We start from the raw sequence: 25,877 nt of genomic DNA on the forward strand, positions 1-25,877 counted from the left end.
GAATACTATGCTGTTAGTCTCTACATCAGTACCAACACACAGGGCAGTGGAATACTATGCTGTTAGTCTCTACATCAGTACCAACACACAGGGCAGGGGAATACTATGCTGTTAGTCTCTACATCAGTACCAACACACAGGGCAGGGGAATACTATGCTGTTAGTCTCTACATCAGTATCAACACACAGGGCAGGGGAATACTATGCTGTTAGTCTCTACATCAGTACCAACACACAGGGCAGTGGGAATACTATGCTGTTAGTCTCTACATCAGTACCAACACACAGGGCAGGGGAATACTATGCTGTTAGTCTCTACATCAGTACCAACACACAGGGCAGGGGAATACTATGCTGTTAGTCTCTACATCAGTACCAACACACAGGGCAGTGGAATACTATGCTGTTAGTCTCTACATCAGTACCAACACACAGGGCAGGGGAATACTATGCTGTTAGTCTCTACATCAGCACCAACACACAGGGCAGGGGAATACTATGCTGTTAGTCTCTACATCAGTACACTGGGCAGTGGAATACTATGCTGTTAGTCTCTACATCAGTACCAACACACAGGGCAGGGGAATACTATGCTGTTAGTCTCTACATCAGTATCAACACACAGGGCAGGGGAATACTATGCTGTTAGTCTCTATATCAGTACACTGGGCAGTGGAATACTATGCTGTTAGTCTCTACATCAGTATCAACACACAGGGCAGGGGAATACTATGCTGTTAGTCTCTACATCAGTATCAACACACAGGGCAGGGGAATACTATGCTGTTAGTCTCTACATCAGTACCAACACACAGGGCAGTGGAATACTATGCTGTTAGTCTCTACATCAGTATCAACACACAGGGCAGTGGAATACTATGCTGTTAGTCTCTACATCAGTACACAGGGCAGGGGAATACTATGCTGTTAGTCTCTACATCAGTATCAACACACAGGGGAATACTATGCTGTTAGTCTCTACATCAGTATCAACACACAGGGCAGGGGAATACTATGCTGTTAGTCTCTACATCAGTACCAACACACAGGGCAGGGGAATACTATGCTGTTAGTCTCTACATCAGTACCAACACACAGGGCAGGGGAATACTATGCTGTTAGTCTCTACATCAGTATCAACACACAGGGCAGGGGAATACTATGCTGTTAGTCTCTACATCAGTACCAACACACAGGGCAGGGGAATACTATGCTGTTAGTCTCTACATCAGTATCAACACACAGGGCAGGGGGAATACTATGCTGTTAGTCTCTACATCAGTACCAACACACAGGGCAGGGGAATACTATGCTGTTAGTCTCTACATCAGTATCAACACACAGGGCAGGGGAATACTATGCTGTTAGTCTCTACATCAGTACCAACACACAGGGCAGGGGAATACTATGCTGTTAGTCTCTACATCAGTATCAACACACAGGGCAGGGGAATACTATGCTGTTAGTCTCTACATCAGGGCAGGGGAATACTATGCTGTTAGTCTCTACATCAGGGCAGGGGAATACTATGCTGTTAGTCTCTACATCAGTATCAACACACAGGGCAGGGGAATACTATGCTGTTAGTCTCTACATCAGTACACAGGGCAGTGGAATACTATGCTGTTAGTCTCTACATCAGTACCAACACACAGGGCAGTGGAATACTATGCTGTTAGTCTCTACATCAGTATCAACACACAGGGCAGGGGAATACTATGCTGTTAGTCTCTACATCAGGGCAGGGGATATGCGAGCTCACACAGGGCAGGGGGAATACTATGCTGTTAGTCTCTACATCAGTATCAACACACAGGGCAGTGGAATACTATGCTGTTAGTCTCTACATCAGGGCAGGGGAATACTATGCTGTTAGTCTCTACATCAGTACCAACACACAGGGCAGTGGAATACTATGCTGTTAGTCTCTACACAGTACAGGGCAGGGGAATACTATGCTGTTAGTCTCTACATCAGTACCAACACACAGGGCAGGGGAATACTATGCTGTTAGTCTCTACATCAGTATCAACACACAGGGCAGTGGAATACTATGCTGTTAGTCTCTACATCAGTACCAACACACAGGGCAGGGGAATACTATGCTGTTAGTCTCTATCAACACACAGGGCAGGGGAATACTATGCTGTTAGTCTCTACATCAGTATCAACACACAGGGCAGGGGAATACTATGCTGTTAGTCTCTACATCAGTACCAACACACAGGGCAGGGGAATACTATGCTGTTAGTCTCTACATCAGTATCAACACACAGGGCAGGGGAATACTATGCTGTTAGTCTCTACATCAGTACCAACACACAGGGCAGGGGAATACTATGCTGTTAGTCTCTCATCATACACACAGGGCAGGGGAATACTATGCTGTTAGTCTCTACATCAGTATCAACACACAGGGCAGTGGGGAATACTATGCTGTTAGTCTCTACATCAGTACCAACACACAGGGCAGTGGAATACTATGCTGTTAGTCTCTACATCAGTACCAACACACAGGGCAGTGGAATACTATGCTGTTAGTCTCTACATCAGTACCAACACACAGGGCAGGGGAATACTATGCTGTTAGTCTCTACATCAGTACCAACACACAGGGCAGGGGAATACTATGCTGTTAGTCTCTACATCAGTATCAACACACAGGGCAGGGGGAATACTATGCTGTTAGTCTCTACATCAGTACCAACACACAGGGCAGTGGAATACTATGCTGTTAGTCTCTACATCAGTACCAACACACAGGGCAGGGGGAATACTATGCTGTTAGTCTCTACATCAGTACCAACACACAGGGCAGGGGAATACTATGCTGTTAGTCTCTACATCAGTACCAACACACAGGGCAGGGGAATACTATGCTGTTAGTCTCTACATCAGTACCAACACACAGGGCAGGGGAATACTATGCTGTTAGTCTCTATCAACACACAGGGCAGTGGAATACTATGCTGTTAGTCTCTACATCAGTACCAACACACAGGGCAGGGGAATACTATGCTGTTAGTCTCTATCAACACACAGGGCAGGGGAATACTATGCTGTTAGTCTCTACATCAGTATCAACACACAGGGCAGGGGAATACTATGCTGTTAGTCTCTACATCAGTACCAACACACAGGGCAGGGGAATACTATGCTGTTAGTCTCTCATCAACACACAGGGCAGTGGGAATACTATGCTGTTAGTCTCTACATCAGTACCAACACACAGGGCAGGGGAATACTATGCTGGTAGTCTCTACATCAGTACACTGGGCAGTGGAATACTATGCTGTTAGTCTCTACATCAGTACACAGGGCAGGGGAATACTATGCTGTTAGTCTCTACATCAGTATCAACACACAGGGCAGTGGAATACTATGCTGTTAGTCTCTACATCAGTACACAGGGCAGGGGAATACTATGCTGTTAGTCTCTACATCAGTAACACAGGGCAGTGGGAATACTATGCTGTTAGTCTCTACATCAGTACACAGGGCAGTGGAATACTATGCTGTTAGTCTCTACATCAGTACCAACACACAGGGCAGGGGAATACTATGCTGTTAGTCTCTACATCAGTACCAACACACAGGGCAGGGGAATACTATGCTGTTAGTCTCTATCAACACACAGGGCAGGGGAATACTATGCTGTTAGTCTCTTAGTATCAACACACAGGGCAGGGGAATACTATGCTGTTAGTCTCTACATCAACACACAGGGCAGGGGAATACTATGCTGTTAGTCTCTACATCAGTACCAACACACAGGGCAGGGGAATACTATGCTGTTAGTCTCTACATCAGTACCAACACACAGGGCAGGGGAATACTATGCTGTTAGTCTCTACATCAGTATCAACACACAGGGCAGGGGAATACTATGCTGTTAGTCTCTACATCAGTATCAACACACAGGGCAGTGGAATACTATGCTGTTAGTCTCTACATCAGTACCAACACACAGGGCAGGGGAATACTATGCTGTTAGTCTCTATCAACACACAGGGCAGTGGAATACTATGCTGTTAGTCTCTACATCAGTATCAACACACAGGGCAGGGGAATACTATGCTGTTAGTCTCTACATCAGTACCAACACACAGGGCAGGGGAATACTATGCTGTTAGTCTCTACATCAGTATCAACACACAGGGCAGGGGAATACTATGCTGTTAGTCTCTACATCAGTATCAACACACAGGGCAGGGGAATACTATGCTGTTAGTCTCTACATCAGTATCAACACACAGGGCAGTGGAATACTATGCTGTTAGTCTCTATCAACACACAGGGCAGTGGAATACTATGCTGTTAGTCTCTCATCAACAACACAGGGCAGTGGGAATACTATGCTGTTAGTCTCTACATCAGTATCAACACACAGGGCAGTGGAATACTATGCTGTTAGTCTCTATCAACACACAGGGCAGGGGAATACTATGCTGTTAGTCTCTATCAACACACAGGGCAGGGGAATACTATGCTGTTAGTCTCTATCAACACACAGGGCAGGGGAATACTATGCTGTTAGTCTCTACATCAGTACCAACACACAGGGCAGGGGAATACTATGCTGTTAGTCTCTACATCAGTACCAACACACAGGGCAGTGGAATACTATGCTGTTAGTCTCTACATCAGTACCAACACACAGGGCAGTGGAATACTATGCTGTTAGTCTCTACATCAGAATCTTCACTGTGTCATAGTAGTTTTTTTTTTCTGTAGGTTGTTGATTTCCATTTTGACACTAGCTCTATTTCCTTACAGGAGACCACCATCACTGAGATTAAACAGAAGATCATGAAGATTCCAGACGCCAGTGGGATCGTGATCGACGGGTTCCCCCGTGATGTGGGACAGGCGCTGTCATTTGAGGACCAGGTGAGAAAGAGACCTGAGGGGTGTGGCTGGTTGAACATGGCCAATACTGAGGCTTCCCACACGGACAGAGGTCACTCTGTATTTGGACAGTCCCATATACAGTGGGGAGAACAAGTATTTGATACACTGCCGATTTTGCAGGTTTTCCTACTTACAAAGCATGGAGAGGTCTGTAATTTTTATCATAGGTACACTTCAACACTGAGAGACGGAATCTAAAACAAAAATCCAGAAAATCACATTGTATGATTTTTAAGTTATTCATTTGCATTTTATTGCATGACATAAGTATTTGATCACCTACCAACCAGTAAGAATTCCGGCTCTCACAGACCTGTTAGTTTTTCTTTAAGAAGCCCTCCTGTTCTCCACTCATTACCTGTATTAACTGCACCTGTTTGAACTCGTTACCTGTATAAAAGACACCTGTCCACACAGTCAATCAAACAGACTCCAACCTCTCCACAATGGCCAAGACCAGAGAGCTGTGTAAGGACATCAGGGATACAATTGTAGACCTGCACAAGGCTGGGATGGGCTACAGGACAATAGGCAAGCAGCTTGGTGAGAAGGCACCAACTGTTGGCGCAATTATTAGAAAATGGAAGAAGTTCAAGATGACGGTCAATCACCCTCGGTCTGGGGCTCCATGCAAGATCTCACCTCGTGGGGCATCAATGATCATGAGGAAGGTGAGGGATCAGCCCATAACTACATGGCAGGACCTGGTCAATGACCTGAAGAGAGCTGGGACCACAGTCTCAAAGAAAACCATTAGTAACACACTACGCCGTCATGGATTAAAATCCTGCAGCGCACGCAAGGTCCCCCTGCTCAAGCCAGCGCATGTCCAGGCCCGTCTGAAGTTTGCCAATGACCATCTGGATGATCCAGAGGAGGAATCGGAGAAGGTCATGTGGTCTGATGAGACAAAAATAGAGCTTTTTGGTCTAAACTCGCCGTGTTTGGAGGAAGAAGAAGGATGAGTACAACCCCAAGAACACCATCCCAACCGTGAAGCATGCAGGTGGAAACATCATTCTTTGGGGATGCTTTTCTGCAAAGGGGACAGGACGACTGCACTGTATTGAGGGGAGGATGGATGGGGCCATGTATCGCGAGATCTTGGCCAACAACCTCCTTCCCTCAGTAAGAGCATTGAAGATGGGTCGTGGCTGGGTCTTCCAGCATGACAACGACCCGAAACACACAGCCAGGGCAACTAAGGAGTGGCTCCGTAAGAAGCATCTCAAGGTCCTGGAGTGGCCTAGCCAGTCTCCAGACCTGAACCCAATAGAAAATCTTTGGAGGGAGCTGAAAGTCTGTATTGCCCAGCGACAGCCCCGAAACCTGAAGGATCTGGAGAAGGTCTGTATGGAGGAGTGGGCCAAAATCCCTTCTGCAGTGTGTGCAAACCTGGTCAAGACCTACAGGAAACGTATGATCTCTGTAATTGCAAACAAAGGTTTCTGTACTGTCACGAACCGGCTCAAGTTCGTAACAAAAAGGGAGACACCGTGGAGACAAGGAATACCAAAATATATATTTATTAACTAAAGTAAACTAAATAAACTTAACAATGGTGTGTGTAATCAGTAGTGTAAGTGAGTGTTTTGCATAAAATGTTACCCCCCCCATAAAACCAGGGACCAACAAGGACCCCGGAACAGCGTACCAGCCTCTGGGTCCCAAACTGACAAATTGTACATGTTCACACCTCCACTTTAGCCCGAACAGGATGCACTTCACCCTGCCCAACCACCTTTCCAAGGTATGTCACAGTCGCCTGAGCAAACACACATTTAGCCAAATTTATCGTGAGGCGACCCGCAGCCAGACGTTCGCACAAGGCTTGAATACGGGACAGATGTTCCTCCCAAGTATCGGCATATATCACTACATCGTCCAGATAAACAGCGCACCCGGCCAGACCAGAGACAACCCTGTTCATAAGTCGCTGAAAAGTGGCAGGCGCATTACGCAGGCCGAAACTCATAACCGAATACGAGTACAGACCAAAAGGTGTAATAAAAGGCAGAGATTTTACGTGCCCTACTCGTCAGTGGCACCTGCCAATAACCCTTTAACAGGTCAAATTTGCTCACAAACTTAGCTGCGCCAACTTGATCAATGCAGTCCTCCATCTGAGGAAGAGGAAATGAATCCGGCTTAGTGACATCGTTTACCTTACGGTAGTCCGTACAAAATCTGTTTGTTCCATCCGATTTACTGACCAAGATACAGGGAGAAGCCAAACTGGAGAAAGAAGGCTCTGCTATTTTACTCTCCAGCATGTACCTGACCTCAGCATCCAGACAACGCAGTTTCTCTGAAGAAACTCTATAGAACCGTTGACGAATGGGGTCAGCATCTCCAATGTCAATATCATGTTCTATTAAGTTTGTACGTGTAGGTGTATCAGAAAACAACCCTGGAAATCTCCGAATCAAACCAACCATCTCTTTCTGCCCATCAACAGGTAGATGAGTAAGAAGGCTATCTAAAATATCCAGTGTCTCTGGGGACTCTTAAATGTTGAGCCAGGGTGTGCAGTTTCTATGTTGTGTTTTCTATGTTTGCGTTTCTAGATCGTTTAGATCTATGTTGGCCAGGGTGGTTCCCAATCAGAGGCAGCTGTAGCTCGTTGTCTCTGATTGGGGACCATACTTAGGTAGCCTGTTGGCACTAGTGGGTTGTGGGATCTTGTTCCGTGTAAAGTATGTTGTGTTTGTATGTTACCTTGGACTTCACATTTCGTTTGTTGTTTTGTCGTGTGTTTAGTCGTTAATAAACATGAATGCATATCACGCTGCGCCTTGGTCCTTCTCGTCTATAAACGATCGTGACACTACCCTGCAGTATGCAATCGTCGGGACCAGAAACATCTTCTTGCTTGCTCCTGCACAGACCTAGCATGACCAGAACCCAGGGAATTAACAGTATCAGCCAAAAGAACAGCCTTACCATCCTCTGTAGACCCCACCCCCCCCTGTTCAGTCTCAGAGGAACGTGCATAATAGGGTTTTAACAAATGTACATGGCCCAGTTGGTGCTTTCCTCCGTTCTGGAGTGGCAACTAGATAATTTTGCTCAGTGTACTGGCGCACCACTGTATATGGACCTTGAAACTTGGCTTGAAAAGGAGAACCAACAATTGGCAGCAGAGCCAGAACCTGATCACCTGGACTAAAGTGACGAGGCTCAGCTCGGCGATCATATATATGCTCTTCATCCTGTCCTGTGAAGATGATAGCTTCTCTTTAGCCATTTCACCAGCGGCATACAAGCGTCGCTGAAATATCACACACATACGATAACAGGGACTGAGGAGGCTCGGGAGAGTTCCAGTCATCCTGGAGAACAGATAAAAGCCCACGCACCCGATGTCCAAACACTAGGTCATTTGGGCTAAAACCCATGCTCTCCTGTGAAACCTCCCTAGCGGCTAACAGTAACCAAGGCAACCCCTCCTCCCAATCCTTATCCATCTCAGTACAATAAGCTCTCAACAAAGACTTAAGTGTTTGATGGAAACGTTCCAGTGCTCCTTGACTTTGCGCATGATAGGCGCTAGACAAGTGGTGTTTTAATATGGAGCTGTTGGAGAACCTGACCAAAGAGATTAGAGGTGAAATTAGATCCTTGATTACTTTGAATGACCTTAGGGATTCCAAACAGTGAGAGAAACTGAGTCAAAGCTTTTAGCACAGCCTTAGTGGTGATAGACCGGAGAGGATAGGCAGCAGGAAACCTAGTGGTCTGACACATCACAGTCAACAAATAATTACTACCCTTTCTAGAACGAGGCAGAGGACCAACACAGTCAATAATCAGATACTCAAAAGGTTTACTGAGTACAGGAATAGGGAACAGTGGTACCGGCTTAATAGCTTGATTAGGTTTACCAGTTAATTGACAGGTGTGACAAGTTTTGATGAAATCAGAGACATCCCTCTTTAATCTTGGCCAAAAGAAATGTCTCAATATGCGATTGTAGGTTTTCCTCACCCCTATATGTCCAGCAACGTCGTTGTGAGAAGTTGTCAACACCAACTCACGAAGCTTAACTGGTACCACAACCTGACTAATCGCCTCCCCCAGAAAACAACTACAATGAGACATCCACTTTCTCATCAGGACCCAATAACCCTGTGCGACATCTCCCAACTGTTCCACAGGCACAATTTGGTCCCGCAACTCTTCTAATGTAGGGTCAGTCCGTTGCGCCTCGATTAAATCGGAGCGGGATATAGATAACGGGATAACAGGGAAAACAGTAACAGACTTCTTTGTGGTATTCTCGTTAGCCAGTTCCGCGACCAGGTCGTCATGGATCATAGAACGCGTCACTGCACACGCAGAGAACACCTCTGGGAAATTCTGCGCACTCAGGAATCCCTACAATTGACGGCTTAGTGGAAACCACTAAAGATGGAGACACGATAGGCCACACCCGCTCCCCAGCCAAGTTATTCCCAAGGATCATGTCAATACCCTCAATAGGCAATGAAGGACGCACCCCCACAACAACCTCACCTTTCACCAGTCCACAATCCAACATCAGTTTATGCAATGGAACTGACAGAGTGTTCAAACCTATTCCCCTAATTAGAACACTATTCCCCGAATCAGTCTCCGCAGAGAAGGGTAACACAGATTCCAACACAAATGATTCAGAGGCACCTGTGTCTCTTAGGATCTTTACTGGCACTAGGTTCTTACTTCCTAACATAGACACAAAACCCTCCGTAATGAAAGGTAAATAGTCTGGATCAATATGGCCTTTCACATGGCTCTGGGCATGAGACAATGCGTCAGGAGTGAACTGATGTGGAACAGGCGCTGCTAACACTGTAGGCCTCGATTTACCATAAGCACCTGTACTGAATTTACCCCTAGACCTAAGAACCGGACATTCATTTTTCCAATGACCTAATTCTTGACAGTAGTGACACTCTTGACCAAAGTCAGTTTTACCACGGGTATCAGGCTCAACCCTAGTTGAATGAAAATCTGCCCGGGAACCGAAGTATCTCGGCGAGCGAGGCCCAAATCTCTGCGAACGCCCCCACTCACTCCGAATACGGGGTTCTGCAAAAACATTTTTGTGAGTCAAAACACATATTCATCTGCCAAAACCGCAGCTTCAGCAACAGTCTTTATTTTTCGTTCGTTAATGTACGTCGCTATACGATCAGGGATTGTGTCCTTAAATTGCTCTAACATAATCAGATCACACAGCCCTTGGAAAGTCATAACTGCAGAGGCGGAACACCAGCGATTAAACTGTGAAGATAATATTCGCGCAAACTCAACATGAGTCTGCTGATCATCCCTTTTTAAAGTTCTAAATCGTTGGCGGTAAGCCTCAGGGACCAATTCGTAACTCTGTAACACAGCCGTTTTAACCTTATCATAACTGACACTGTCGGCTACACTAAGAGCTGAATATGCTTCTTGTGCTTTACCAGTCAGCACACACTGCAACATCAAAGTGCGATCAGAATCAGGCCAACTCCTAGCGTCAGCAACACGTTCAAACAACGAAAAGAATGTCTCCGGGTCCTTTTCATTAAACTGGGGCAACAACCGTAAGTTCCCAACAATATCAAATGTTTCTGGGTTACGACCAAAAGAGGAACGACCCCTAGGTAACTCTGGATCACCTTCCCAGAGCAAACTCTCCCCTGAGAGCTTTCCTTCCCTAACCAACTCTAGTCGCTCTTGTTGCAGCTTGATTTTAGCACGCTCCATATCCTGTTTTAAATTCCAATTCCTTTTCATATTTTACACGATCATGCTCCATTGTAGCTTGTTTATGCTCCATTTTAGCTTGTTCATGCTCCATTTTAGCTTGTTCATGCTCCATTTTTAGCTTTTTGTCCATTTTGTAACAGAAGCAGTTCTTTCTGCTGTTCAAAAAGAAGACTACTATGACTAACCGATGGAGCGGCCATTGTAACATATCGGGGAGACGACGAGTCCTCAGCAGGGGCTGTCCTAGTGGTAACTTCAAGAATCTCCATCAAATTGGCCTTCAATATTAACCTAATATAAAAAAAAATTGATGTTTATCACTAATTTCAACCTTCAACAGCTGTTCTTTAGTACATAATCTAACAGTTCATCTGATGGAAAGCGAATGAACTCGTCTACATTAGACGCCATAATCAGAAGAAAAAATAAAATAATATATATATATATATATACAGTGGGGAAAAAAAGTATTTAGTCAAATCAAATCAAATCAAATCAAATTTTATTGGTCACACACGCCGAATACAACAGGTGCAGACATTACAGTGAAATGCTTACTTACAGCCCTTAACCAACAGTGCATTTATTTTAAACAAAAAAAGTAAGAATAAAACAACAACAAAAAAAGTGTTGAGAAAAAAAGAGCAGAAGTAAAATAAAGTGACAGTAGGGAGGCTATATATACAGTAAAATAAAGTGACAGTAGGGAGGCTATATATACAGGGGGTACCGTTGCAGAGTCAATGTGGGGGGCACCGGCTAGTTGAGGTAGTTGAGGTAATATGTACATGTGGGTAGAGTTAAAGTGACTATGCATAAATACTTAACAGAGTAGCAGCAGCGTAAAAAGGATGGGGTGGGGGGGCAGTGCAAATAGTCCGGGTAGCCATGATTAGCTGTTCAGGAGTCTTATGGCTTGGGGGTAGAAGCTGTTGAGAAGTCTTTTGGACCTAGACTTGGCACTCCGGTACCGCTTGCCGTGCGGTAGCAGAGAGAACAGTCTATGACTAGGGTGGCTGGAGTCTTTGACAATTTTGAGGGCCTTCCTCTGACACCGCCTGGTATAGAGGTCCTGAATGGCAGGGAGCTTTGCCCCAGTGATGTACTGGGCCGTACGCACTACCCTCTGTAGTGCCTTGCGGTCAGAGGCCAAGCAGTTGCCATACCAGGCGGTGATGCAACCAGTCAGGATGCTCTCGATGGTGCAGCTGTAGAATTTTTTGAGGATCTGAGGACCCATGCCAAATCTTTTTAGTCTCCTGAGGGGGAATAGGCTTTGTCGTGCCCTCTTCACGACTGTCTTGGTGTGTTTGGACCATGATAGTTCGTTGGTGATGTGGACACCAAGGAACTTGAAGCTCTCAACCTGTTCCACTACAGCCCCGTCGATGAGAATGGGGGCGTGCTCAGTCCTCTTTTTTTTCCTGTAGTCCACAATCATCTCCTTTGTCTTGGTCACGTTGAGGGAGAGGTTGTTGTCCTGGCACCACACGGCCAGATCTCTGACCTCCTCCCTATAGGCTGTCTCATCGTTGTCGGTGATCAGGCCTACCACTGTTGTGTCGTCGGCAAACTTAATGATGGTGTTGGAGTCGTGCCTGGCCATGCAGTCATGGGTGAACAGAGAGTACAGGAGGGGACTGAGCACGCACCCCTGAGGGGCCCCCGTGTTGAGGATCAGTGTGGCAGATGTGTTGTTACCTACCCTTACCACCTTTGGGGCGGCCCGTCAGGAAGTCCAGGATCCAGTTGCAGAGGGAGGTGTTTAGTCCCAGGATCCTTAGCTTAGTGATGAGCTTTGAGGGCACTATGGTGTTGAATGCTGAGCTGTAGTCAATGAATAGCATTCTCACGTAGGTGTTCCTCTTGTCCAGGTGGGAAAGGGCAGTGTGGAGTGCGATAGAGATTGCATCATCTGTGGATCTGTTGGGGCGGTATGCAAATTGGAGTGGGTCTAGGGTTTCTGGGATTATGCTGTTGATGTGAGCCATGACCAGTCTTTCAAAGCACTTCATGGCTACAGACGTCAGTGCTACGGGTCGGTAGTCATTTAGGCAGGTTATCTTAGAGTTCTTGGGCACGGGGACTATGGTGGTCTGCTTGAAACATGTTGGTATTACAGACTCAGTCAGGGACATGTTGAAAATGTCAGTGAAGACACTTGCCAGTTGGTCAGCACATGCTCGGAGTACACGTCCTGGTAATCCGTCTGGCCCTGCGGCCTTGTGAATGTTGACCTGCTTAAAAGTCTTACTCACATCGGCTACGGAGAGCGTGATCACATAGTCATCCGGAACAGCTGGTGCTCTCATGCATGCTTCAGTGTTGCTTGCCTCGAAGCGAGCATAGAAGTGATTGTGCAGCCACCAATTGTGCAAGTTCTCCCACTTAAAAAGATGAGAGAGGCCTGTAATTTTCATCATAGGTACACGTCAACTATGACAGACAAATTAAGGAAAAAAAATCCAGAAAATCGCATTGTAGGATTTTCTATGAATTTATTTGCAAATTATGGTGGAAAAAAAGTATTTGGTCACCTACAAACAAGCAAGATTTCTGGCTCTCACAGACCTGTAACTTCTTCTTTAAGAGGCTCCTCTGTCCTCCACTCGTTACCTGTATTAATGGCACCTGTTTGAACTTGTTATCAGTATAAAAGACACCTGTCCACAACCTCAAACAGTCACACTCCAAACTCCACTATGGCCAAGACCAAAGAGCTGTCAAAGGACACCAGAAACACAATTGTAGACCTGCACCAGGCTGGGAAGACTGAATCTGCAATAGGTAAGCAGCTTGGTTTGAAGAAATCAACTGTGGGAGCAATTATTAGGAAATGGAAGACATACAAGACCACTGATAATCTCCCTCGATCTGGGGCTCCACGCAAGATCTCACCCCGTGGGGACAAAATGATCACAAGAACGGTGAGCAAAAATCCCAGAACCACACGGGGGGACCTAGTGAATGACCTGCAGAGAGCTGGGACCAAAGTAACAAAGCCTACCATCAGTAACACACTACACCGCCAGGGACTCAAATCCTGCAGTGCCAGACGTGTCCCCCTGCTTAAGCCAGTACATGTCCAGGCCCGTCTGAAGTTTGCTAGAGTGCATTTGGATGATCCAGAAGAGGATTGGGAGAATGTCATATGGTCAGATGAAACCAAAATATAACTTTTTGGTAAAAACTCAACTCGTCGTGTTTGGAGTACAAAGAATGCGGAGTTGCATCCAAAGAACACCATACCTACTGTGAAGCATGGGGGTGGAAACATCATGCTTTGGGGCTGTTTTTCTGCAAAGGGACCAGGACGACTTATCCGTGTAAAGGAAAGAATGAATGGGGCCATGTATCGTGAGATTTTGAGTGAAAACCTCCTTCCATCAGCAAGGACATTGAAGATGAAACGTGGCTGGGTCTTTCAGCATGACAATGATCCCAAACACACCGCCTGGGCAACGAAGGAGTGGCTTCGTAAGAAGCATTTCAAGGTCCTGGAGTGGCCTAGCCAGTCTCCAGATCTCAACCCCATAGAAAATCTTTGGAGGGAGTTGAAAGTCTGTGTTGCCCAGCGACAGCCCCAAAACATCACTGCTCTAGAGGAGATCTGCATGGAGGAATGGGCCAAAATACCAGCAACAGTGGGTGAAAACCTTGTGAAGACTTACAGAAAACGTTTGACCTGTGTCATTGCCAACAAAGGGTATATAACAAAGTATTGAGAAACTTTAGTTATTGACCAAATACTTATTTTCCACCATAATTTGCAAATAAATTCATTAAAAATCCTACAACATGATTTTCTGGAAAAAAAAATCTCATTTTGTCTGTCATAGTTGATGTGTACCTATGATGAAAATTACAGGCCTCTCTCATCTTTTTAAGTGGGAGAACTTGCACAATTGGTGGCTGACTAAATACTTTTTTTCCCCACTGTATATTTATCACAATAATCTCGCTCAACCCCTCTGCTGAGCACACCAGACACAACGAGAGAAATGACAATCACACCGACCACCACAAAAGAGAGTTGGGATATGGAGCTTCCCCAAAAACGACAATAACTCAACCCTAGTCTTCGTGTGGATTCGCGGTGGGTAATTACGCACTGTAGCCCGCTGGCAAGGAATTAAACCCCCCAGCACGCTGGTAGATTCCACCAAGCCACGGATGTGCCCCCGAGACAACTGCTCAGTCCACAGACACCACACAAAAATACAACATTTAACCATGCCCAACGTATTCCAAAACATAACACGTCACTAAGCCTATCAGGGGAAAAGTCACTACCCTATCCAAATCTCCCACTGAGGTGCACAGCCGGTTGTACTCACCTCCTCAGACCGATGTCCCAACAGCGAGTAGAACAAGAGTTTCCAGGCTGGGCAGGGCCTGGAAACTAACCAATGTCTCTCTCCAACGCAGTACACAACCCAAAAAACCAAAGGCAACCAGTACTGGGCCTATCAAACTCAAACAAACTAACAAAATGTACAAACAAAGACCCTAAAGAATTTGACATTAACTCCACGTTTTCTCCCAAACACAACCAGTTCAAGATCCCAGACGAGCCCCAACTTGTCACGAACACCGTGGAGACAAGGAATACCAAAATATATATTTATTAACTAAAGTAAACTAAATAAACTTAACAATGGTGTGTGTAATCAGTAGTGTAAGTGAGTGTTTTGCATAAAATGTTATAATGCAAAGTGTTGAAAGGTGCTAAAGCAAACAACCAAAAATACCACAACAACAACAATCAATTAGGTGTCTGCATGGAGAGAGTCTCCCCAATGAATGTGGAAGAGGTCCATTTATCCTGGGACACACCCGGGCCAGGTGTTTCCCATGTAGCTGACGACCCTCCCAACTCCGCCCACTGGCATCCTAATAAGGAAACAAGAGCAAAGAGAGAATACGGCAGACAGAGTGGGAGGGGCGTCACAGAGTGGGAGGGGCGTCACAGAGTGGGAGGGGCGTCACAGAGTGGGAGGGGCATCACAGTACCAAATATTAAGTTCTTGTCACGATCGTCGATAGATGAAGCGGACCAAGGCGCAGCGTGATTGAAGTACACACACGAACAAAACAACAAACCAAACGATATGTGAAGTCCTAGGTTAACACCAAAACAAACCTTACGGAACAAGATCCCACAATGACTAGTGAAAACAGGCTGCCTAAGTATGGTCCCCAATCAGAGACAACGAGCTACAGCTGCCTCTGATTGGGAACCACACCGGCCAACATAGATCTACACGATCTAGAATGAAAACATAGAACAACTAAACATAGGAAAATCCACACCCTGGCTCAACCTTTAAGAGTCCCCAGAGCCAGGGTGTGACAGTTCTGCTTTTCTGATGGATCAAATACTTATGTCATGCAATAAAATGCAAATTAATTACTTAAAAATCATACAATGTGATTTTCTGGATTTTTGTGTTAGATTCCGTCTCTCACAGTTAAAGTGTACCTATGATAAAAAATTACAGACCTCTACATGCTTTGTAAGTAGGAAAACCGGCAAAATCGGCAGTGTATCAAATACTTGTTCTCCCCACTGTAGATGATCTACATATGATCATACTATCAACAAAGTATCTGTTGATAAGCAAAAGCTTGGGTTCGGTTTGCTCGTAGCAGAATTCCCTTAATGGCAATATTACTGTTTTTCCCCCTTTGAGATGCCGTAGCAACAACATATCCTCAGAATTTATCTAAGAAAAAAACTAGTAGTCTCTCGTTGAATGACAACAAACACTTAATTGAAGAATCCCGTCCATAGTTTCCCACTCCTACTAGGAGAAGAACTGTTGACCAATCACCGACGAAGGGGAGTAGATTTCGGCTACTGAACTTTGAAGTGCCTCAAGAAAAGAAATGGTGTGTGTGAACAGCTGGAAAAAACCTGCCAAACACCAAAACGAACGAAAACGTCACAAAATGTTGTCATAATATACGAGCAAAATGTTTCGACTGGCAAGCATGCGACAGGCTTTAGGTTTAGGGTAAGGTTAGGGTTAGGACTAGGGGTAGGGTAAAGTTTAGTGTTAGGATAGAGGTTAAGGCTAGGGCTAGGGTTAGGGTAAGTGGATAGTTAGTTGAAATGTTGTTGACCGTTATTGAACATCTACTGAACATCTACCAACCATCTACCAACCATCTACCAACCATCTACAAACCATCTACCAACCATCTACCAACCATCTACCAACCATCTACAAACCATCTACCACCATCTACCAACCATCTACCAACCATCTACCAACCATCTACCAACCATCTACCAACCATCTACCAACCATCTACCAACCATTTACAAACCATCTACAAACCATCTACCAACCATCTACCAACCATCTACTTGGGACAGTCCAGATAAAGTGTTACCCAGACAGATGCTGCTGTAACTGTTCAAATTCACTTGACATTGTTTCAACCCATTCAGGCTGGAGATCAGCTGTTCAAGTGAACACACACATACACACACACACACACACACACACACAGTGTCGCTCTGCTGTTTCTCAGAACTCTCTGAACAACAACTGAACTCTCAACACATAAACACGACATTCCAGCAATGCTCAATGTTGGCTAGCATTGTCGCTGGCCAACTAGGGGCTGTTAATGGAGATTCCTGCTTCATGGTCGAGTGGCCGATGAGCGAGATATCGGTAGAATGCATTTAGACGGTGAAGGGCAGTCTTTATCGTGTGTGTGTGATGGCAGGATGCACTCATTATCACATTAGTGCTCAATTAGCATTGATCTGCTTTTAGACAAGACCTACATGAACACCAGGGAGTTCGCACACACACCATATCCATGATGCTGCATTAATGAAATATTGACTAAATAGAGGGATAGAGAAGATGGAGAGATAGAGGAGATGGAGAGATAGAGGAGATAGAGAGATATAGGAGATAGAGGAGACAGAGGAGACAGAGGGGATAGAGGAGACAGAGGAGATAGCGGAGATAGAGGGGATAGCGGAGATAGAGGGGATAGAGGAGATAGAGGGGATAGAGGAGACAGAGGGGATAGAGGAGATAGCGGAGATAGAGGAGACAGAGGAGATAGAGAGATAGAGGAGACAGAGCGTTGGTGGACCTTTGAGCTGTGTGCTGGTGGGTTGCAGGTGAAGAGACAATTTGTTTTGCTTAATAAGAAATCATTTACGACCCTCTTGTTGTGTTCTTGTTATTTTCTCTTCTTCTATCCTGTGCCAACAGATTCCTATTGCATTTTAATACCACTTTATATGAACTCTGTTTTATCTTATTATACTCCTACAGGGGGTAAGATGCAGTGTGTGGGCGTGAGACAGAAAATGCTCCTTCATCTCCCCTGCAGATGCTGAGGCAGCCAGCGACATGCCGCTTGTCTAGAGTGATAGACTCTGTTTTGATTGGCTGTTTTAGAGGACAGGGTTGTTTTGATTGGCTGTTGTAGAGGACAGGGTTGTTTTGATTGGCTGTTGTAGAGGACAGGGTTGTTTTTATTGGCTGTTGTAGAGGACAGGGTTGTTTTTATTGGCTGTTGTAGAGGACAGGGTTTAAACAAGTCCAGTACATTTCTACCTTTTAATCAAGTCCAGTACATTGTTACTTTTAAACAAGTCCAGCGGCAATATGTAAATGTCCTGGTAAATCCAACCATTGCATGACCAATCTGTTCAGCCTGGCCTCAGAGCCATGCAAAACATACTCTACATATTTCTGAGCACCTCCAAGACGTAAGATAGCTTCTAATGGTGTAGTGTAGTTACTGTAGACAGAAACTAAAGTATGGGAGGTTGGTCGGTGTGTTGCCAGGGACCTCACGATACAATATTATGACGATGCTTAGGTGCCGATGTATTGCGATTCCATACTGTGATTTTATTGTGATTTAATGTTCTAAACATATTGCTCACTGTCTGCTGCAGAGGGACAAGAGAGAGCCATGACAAAATCAGTTTGGATCAATCATGGAATAAAAGTGATGAAAACATGCTGGCTCATTATTTAAAAAGAAGATGGAGAATAAGCTATAGGATGAGTTTTGGCGCAGGTATAGCCAACTAGTGCTAGCTAACGCTACCTATCAGAAGTCGATAGTTGGAGTCAAAGAGTCATTAGACTGACTCTGTCTGGCTGCTTCAGCAGTGAACGCTAACAAGTGTCAAAGAGTGCATTCTCCCCCATCTCCTCCTCCTCTCCTCCTCCCATCTCCTCTCCTCCTCATCTCCTCCTCTCCTCCTCCTCCTCCTCCTCCCATCTCCTCTCCTCCTCCTCTCCTCCTCCCATCTCCTCTCCTCCTCATCTCCTCCTCTCCTCCTCCTCCTCCTCCTCCTCTCCTCCTCCTCTCCTCCTCCCATCTCCTCTCCTCCTCATCTCCTCCTCCTCTCCTCCTCTCCTCCTCTCCTCCTCCCATCTCCTCTCCTCCTCATCTCCTCCTCTCCTCCTCCTCCTCCCTCTCCTCCTCCTCTCCCCCTCCTCTCCTCCTCCTCTCCTCCTCTCCTCTCCTCCTCCTCTCCCCCTCCTCTCCTCCTCCTCCTCCTCCTCCCATCTCCTCTCCTCCTCTCCTCCTCCTCCTCCTCCTCCTCCTCCTCTCCTCCTATCCTCCTCCTCTCCTCCTCCTCCTCCTCCTCCTCCCATCTCCTCTCCTCCTCTCCTCCTCCTCCTCCTCCTCCTCTCCTCCTCCTCTCCTCCTACTCTCCTCCTCTCCTCCTCTCCTCCTACTCTCCTCCTCCTCCTCCTCCCTATCCTCCTCCTCTCCTCCCTCTCCTCTCCTCCTCCTCTCCTCCTCTCCTCCTCCTCCTCCTCCTCCTCCTCTCCCTCTCCTCCTCTCCTCCTCCCTCTCCTCCTCCTCCTCCTCCTCCTCCTCTCCTCCTCCTCCTCCTCTCCTCCTCCTCCTCCTCCTCCCATCCCCCCTCCTCTCCTCCTCCTCCTCCTCCTCCTCTCCTCTCCTCTCCTCCTCTCTCCTCCTCCTCCTCCTCCTCCTCTCCTCCTCTCCTCCTCCTCTCCTCCTCTGCACCCATCTTGTCCTCCTCTTCTCCTTCCTTATTTCACACGTATTACTGAGGAGTGTGTTGGGTGTAGACAGAGAGTCTCTGTGTGTGTGTGTGTGTGTGTAAGCAAACACCTGAAACAGCTTTTTCCTGCAATCTACAGCCATAATCATTATGCATAATTCTATGTAAAAAAATAACAAAATATATATTTCTCTGCATAGGTTATCTAAGCATACCTCTTTACCTGTTCAATTGTCATTTTAATGAGGGTGTCATTCTGACTGTTGTAAATCACACATCTCAATATAGTGCACTAACACGCCCAGGATATTACCTCCACATTACAACACATGGGATCATAACACACATCATCACTACAGGCATTATAATGAATACAAACATATCATGATATTATGCTTCAATCTATAGCTAGAGGACTCCTGATATCTCCAGGAGAGATACGGATCATTTCTGTCCTAAATCTGTTGTCGTCTAGTGCTGTCTAGCTAGCTGGGGCCATCTGCTTCGTCTAGTGCTGTCTGTCTAGCTGGGGCCATCTACTTCGTCTAGTGCTGTCTAGCTAGCTGGGGCCATCTGCTTCGTCTAGTGCTGTCTGTCTAGCTGGGGCCATCTACTTCGTCTAGTGCTGTCTGTCTAGCTGGGGCCATCTACTTCGTCTAGTGCTGTCTGTCTAGCTGGGGCCATCTACTTCGTCTAGTGCTGTCTGTCTAGCTGGGGCCATCTACTTCGTCTAGTGCTGTCTGTCTAGCTGGGGCCATCTACTTCGTCTAGTGCTGTCTGTCTAGCTGGGGCCATCTACTTCGTCTAGTGCTGTCTGTCTAGCTGGGGCCATCTACTTCGTCTAGTGCTGTCTGTCTAGCTGGGGCCATCTGCTTCGTCTAGTGCTGTCTGTCTAGCTGGGGCCATCTACTTCGTCTAGTGCTGTCTGTCTAGCTGGGGCCATCTGCTTCGTCTAGTGCTGTCTGTCTAGCTGGGGCCATCTACTTCGTCTAGTGCTGTCTGTCTAGCTGGGGCCATCTACTTCGTCTAGTGCTGTCTGTCTAGCTGGGGCCATCTACTTCGTCTAGTGCTGTCTGTCTAGCTGGGGCCATCTACTCCGTCTAGTGCTGTCTGTCTAGCTGGGGCCATCTACTTCGTCTAGTGCTGTCTGTCTAGCTGGGGCCATCTACTTCGTCTAGTGCTGTCTGTCTAGCTGGGGCCATCTACTTCGTCTAGTGCTGTCTGTCTAGCTGGGGCCATCTACTTCGTCTAGTGCTGTCTGGCTAGCTGGGGCCATCTACTTCGTCTAGTGCTGTCTGGCTAGCTGGGGCCATCTACTTCGTCTAGTGCTGTCTGTCTAGCAGGGGCCCTCTGCTTCGTCTAGTGCTGTCTGTCTAGCTGGGGCCCTCTGCTTCGTCTAGTGCTGTCTGGCCAGCTGGGGCCATCTGCTTCGTCTAGTGCTGTCTGTCTAGCTGGGGCCATCTACTTCGTCTAGTGCTGTCTGTCTAGCTGGGGCCATCTACTTCGTCTAGTGCTGTCTGTCTAGCTGGGGCCATCTACTTCGTCTAGTGCTGTCTGTCTAGCTGGGGCCCTCTGCTTCGTCTAGTGCTGTCTGTCTAGCTGGGGCCATCTACTTCGTCTAGTGCTGTCTGTCTAGCTGGGGCCATCTACTTCGTCTAGTGCTGTCTGTCTAGCTGGGGCCATCTACTTCGTCTAGTGCTGTCTGTCTAGCTGGGGCCATCTACTTCGTCTAGTGCTGTCTGTCTAGCTGGGGCCATCTACTTCGTCTAGTGCTGTCTGTCTAGCTGGGGCCATCTACTTCGTCTAGTGCTGTCTGTCTAGCTGGGGCCATCTACTTCGTCTAGTGCTGTCTGTCTTCCCAGTGGACACATCAACCAGGATTAAGGGGCGGGGCAATGTGTGACTGTTCTGGTTTTGGTAATCAGTGGCTGTATTGGGGGCGGGTAACTTAAGATGAATGGACTAACTGTAAGTCGCTTTGGACTAAAATGACTAAAATGTGAATGTATTATCATAAGGTCCCAAACACACTTAAACCAAGTATTGTTCTGTATATCTCAGCACACCTCCTGAGCTCTGTGTCCTCCTGACAGGCAGTTATTTATTAAAGAAACCAACGCTTCTCTGCATCTCTAATCTGGGTAAAAGATTGAAAGGAATGTGAGTCTTATTCAGTACATTTAGTTATTGCTTGCTTTTCTAAAGTCTACCAACCTGGCCACCAGTCATGCCAGCTGAGATAGTTAAGACAAGCTAGCTACTCTATCTTGATTGATAGCCTGAAATGGCTTCTTGGTAGCTAGTAATGAGGATGGGAGATTGGGAACCTATCTAGCTGGCTACACTCTGAAAAATAATATTATAATAATATGCCATTTAGCAGACGCTTTTATCCAAAGCGACTTACAGTCATGTGCGCATACATTTTTACGTATGGGTGGTCCCGGGGATCGAACCCACTACCCTGGCGTTACAAGCGCCGTGCTCTACCAGCTGAGCTACAGAGGACCACATGCCCACAGAAATGCTGGGTTAAAAACAACCCAGCTCTGGGTAAATAGTGGACAGAACACATGTTGGGTTATTTTTTGACCCAGCCAGTTGGGTCACTTAGTTGGGTTATTGAGCTATGATCCACCGGGTCAGATCAGAAGACTGGAGGCATGGTTTAGTAGGGGCTTGGCTTTCAGATGGTTATTTTCAGCCACACGGGAGAGTAAATGTAATTCCGGTTAATCTGTTCTGTTGTATTGTCAACACACGTTAAGGTTGAGCACTGACAACTTTGTAGCTTTAATAAGGCTTACTCAAGTTGAGTTCCTCATGTGCCTATGCGTATCCCAATATTGGGATAGTAACCACTTTATGATATTTAAATAATAATGTTATTCATTGTATATTAAAATATGTAATGTGCAAAAATATTTAAGGGTAGTTTTATTTTGCAGTGTACAAACAGACCTATCTGACAGCCACGCCCCCAATAGGCCATGCCTCCTGAAAATAACCTATGGGTTACATTAAAAAAATACCCATCTGCTGGGTCAACCCATTATGAAAGTGAATAAAAACCCAGCAGATGGTTAAATGAACCCATATTTGGGTAATCCATTGGGGGCGTGGCTTTAAGATAGTTATTTTTGGCCACCCATGAGAGTAAATGTAATTAATGTCCACCATGTTAAGTTTGTACACTGCAAATTTCAATTTTCCTTCAATATTTTTGCACATTACATATTTTTATATAAAATTAATAACATAATTATTTTTATTTTTATAACAAAGTGATAACTATCCCAACATTGGGATATGCATAGGAACTTAATGACTACACTTGTGTAAGCCTTATTAAAGCTACAAAAGTGTCAGAGCTCAACAAATTAACCGGAATGACATTTACTCTCAGTGGTGGCCCAAAAAAACTATCTGAAAGACAATTGATATGATGATTGGGGCGGCAGTGGTTAGTACTCCGGTGACGACGAACGCCGAAGCCTGCCCGAACAAGGAGGGGAGGCAGCCTCGGCCGAAGTCGTGACAGGATCATAGTTCAATAACAATGGGTGGGTCAAAATAACCCAACGTGTTCTGTCCAATATTTAGTCCACTATTTTTAACCCAGAATTATTTAGAGTGTAGCTAAAGCCAACTTCATAAAATGGCCAGGGGCTAGTATTAAATAGAAACAACAAAACGTTTTTGTTTGATTTATTAATCAAGAAGGAATCAATAGGCGACATAGATTGATCAAATTCATTTACAAACATACCTCCTGCTTGTCCTGCCAATTTGGACTTTGTTGCTGTGGAATATGACTTTGATAAAACGTTGGCTTAAAGTTTAGCAATTCATTTCACATCAGATTTTTTTTTAAACAGGACAAATCTGAGGGGGCATGACACCTCTGCGTGTGCGTAATTCATCTGTGAGGAAGTGTATCCACGTCAGTGCAGTTACTGTCATGCCAGTTATCTATTTATTTTATCAATCCATCACAACACTATTACTGTAGCTAGCCACTACTCCCTTTAATGGCACAGCTAGAGAACCTGTTACGTAACCATAGTGTTGCTGGTTCCATCCCCACATCAATCGCTACACTACTTTGATAATAGATGACATCGCTAACAGATTAGATGTAGCTTGTTTACTCCGTATCCAGACAATCAGAGAGAGGCATGCATACACAAATACACCTTATCTCACATCTAGCACATCTGCTTGTAATCACAGGCACGCGCACACCCACATACACACACACACACAAAATCACACGTTTCTAGGTTTCCAGGGTTAAAAGAGGAGAGGCAGAGATGTGAAAACAAGACAAGTGATGGGGCAACCTAAGGACAAGGTAGAGTTTACTGCAAGAGAGGGGGAGGAGAGGAGAGGAGAGGAGAGGAGAGGAGAGGAGAGGAGAGGAGAGGAGAGGAGAGGAGAGGAGAGGAGAAAACTAATGTCCATTGTTTACCCAGTCGTGTCTAAGCAACCAATTAATATAAAAACTCCTCTCTGGCCGTAGTTGATTCTGTTGGCGTCTTAGAGATGGTTCTGTAGGGACACACACACACAGGTTCAGTATAAACAGAACAGGGACAGGTTCAGTAGAAACAGAACGTGGACAGGTTCAGTAGAAACAGAACGTGGACAGGTTCAGTAGAAACAGAACGTGGACAGGTTCAGTAGAAACAGAACAGGGACAGGTTCAGTAGAAACAGAACGTGGACAGGTTCAGTAGAAACAGAACGTGGACAGGTTCAGTAGAAACAGAACAGGGACAGGTTCAGTAGAAACAGAACGTGGACAGGTTCAGTAGAAACAGAACGTGGACAGGTTCAGTAGAAACAGAACAGGGACAGGTTCAGTAGAAACAGAGCAGGGTAGAAGTTGAACTGGGCTCAACATCCTAATTATAATAATGATAATAATAATCATAATGATAAGACAACTGGTTGTTATCCTCTCTACAGCTTAAAGGGCCAATGACGAAAGAGGACTGAAATGCCTGGACGATAAAAAGAGGGGTGAGAGATGAAAGAGGTATAGGATGGTCGTCAAGGTTAAGGCTGCTAGGAGAGAGATGAAAGAGGGATAGGATGGTCGTCAAGGTTAGGGTTGCTAGGAGAGAGATGAAAGAGGGATAGGGTGGTCGTCAAGGTTAGGGTTGCTAGGAGAGAGATGAAAGAGGGATAGGGTGGTCGTCAAGGTTAAGGCTGCTAGGAGAGAGATGAAAGAGGGATAGGGTGGTCGTCAAGGTTAGGGTTGCTAGGAGAGAGATAAAAGAGGGATAGGGTGGTCGTCAAGGTTAAGGCTGCTAGGAGAGAGATGAAAGAGGGATAGGGTGGTCGTCAAGGTTAAGGCTGCTAGGAGAGAGATGAAAGAGGGATAGGGTGGTCGTCAAGGTTAGGGTTGCTAGGAGAGAGATGAAAGAGGGATAGGGTGGTCGTCAAGGTTAGGGCTGCTAGGAGAGAGTTGAAAGAGGGATAGGATGGTTAAGGCTGCTAGGAGAGAGTTGAAAGAGGGATAGGATGGTCATCAAGGTTAAGGCTGCTAGGAGAGAGATGAAAGAGGGATAGGATGGTCATCAAGGTTAAGGCTGCTAGGAGAGAGATGAAAGAGGGATAGGGTGGTCGTCAAGGTTAAGGCTGCTAGGCGAGAGATGAAAGAGGGATAGGATGGTCATCAAGGTTAAGGCTGCTAGGAGAGAGATGAAAGAGGGATAGGGTGGTCGTCAAGGTTAAGGCTGCTAGGAGAGAGATGAAAGAGGGATAGGGTGGTCGTCAAGGTTAGGGTTGCTAGGAGAGAGATGAAAGAGGGATAGGATGGTCGTCAAGGTTAGGGTTGCTAGGAGAGAGATGAAAGAGGGATAGGATGGTCGTCAAGGTTAGGGTTGCTAGGCTTCAGTAGTATATTAGCTGTGTCCCAAATGCCACCCTATTCCCTATTTGATTTGATTTATTCAGACTTTTGATTTGATTTATTCGGATCCCCATTATTATTATTTATTATTCATTACCGACGCCAATGGCGACAGCGAGTCTTGCATGCTGACCAGAAAAATAAATGTACACATACATGTTATTCAAGCATTTCATCCAAACTGCTCGCGAGCGTCTGCATAGCCATGCGCTAAAATAGAACTTGGTTCTATTTTTGACGCACTGCAAGTGCTGCTTCTCCCATCTCTTCATTGGTTTTTCGG

At 45.8% G+C, this 25,877-nt stretch overlaps 1 protein-coding gene across 1 annotated transcript in view; it reads left to right on the forward strand.

Moving 5' to 3' along the window:
* Positions 1 to 25,877, forward strand: part of ak5 (adenylate kinase 5) — a 204,959-nt gene that overhangs the window by 47,952 nt on the left and 131,130 nt on the right. Inside the window, exon 5 of the mRNA XM_041895479.2 lies at positions 4,777 to 4,890. Coding sequence (XP_041751413.2) covers positions 4,777 to 4,890 — 114 coding nt within the window. The remainder of the gene's footprint in view (positions 1 to 4,776; positions 4,891 to 25,877) is intronic.

The sequence above is a fragment of the Coregonus clupeaformis genome, unplaced genomic scaffold (assembly GCF_020615455.1).
Source record: "Coregonus clupeaformis isolate EN_2021a unplaced genomic scaffold, ASM2061545v1 scaf0105, whole genome shotgun sequence".
Taxonomy (NCBI): domain Eukaryota; kingdom Metazoa; phylum Chordata; class Actinopteri; order Salmoniformes; family Salmonidae; genus Coregonus; species Coregonus clupeaformis.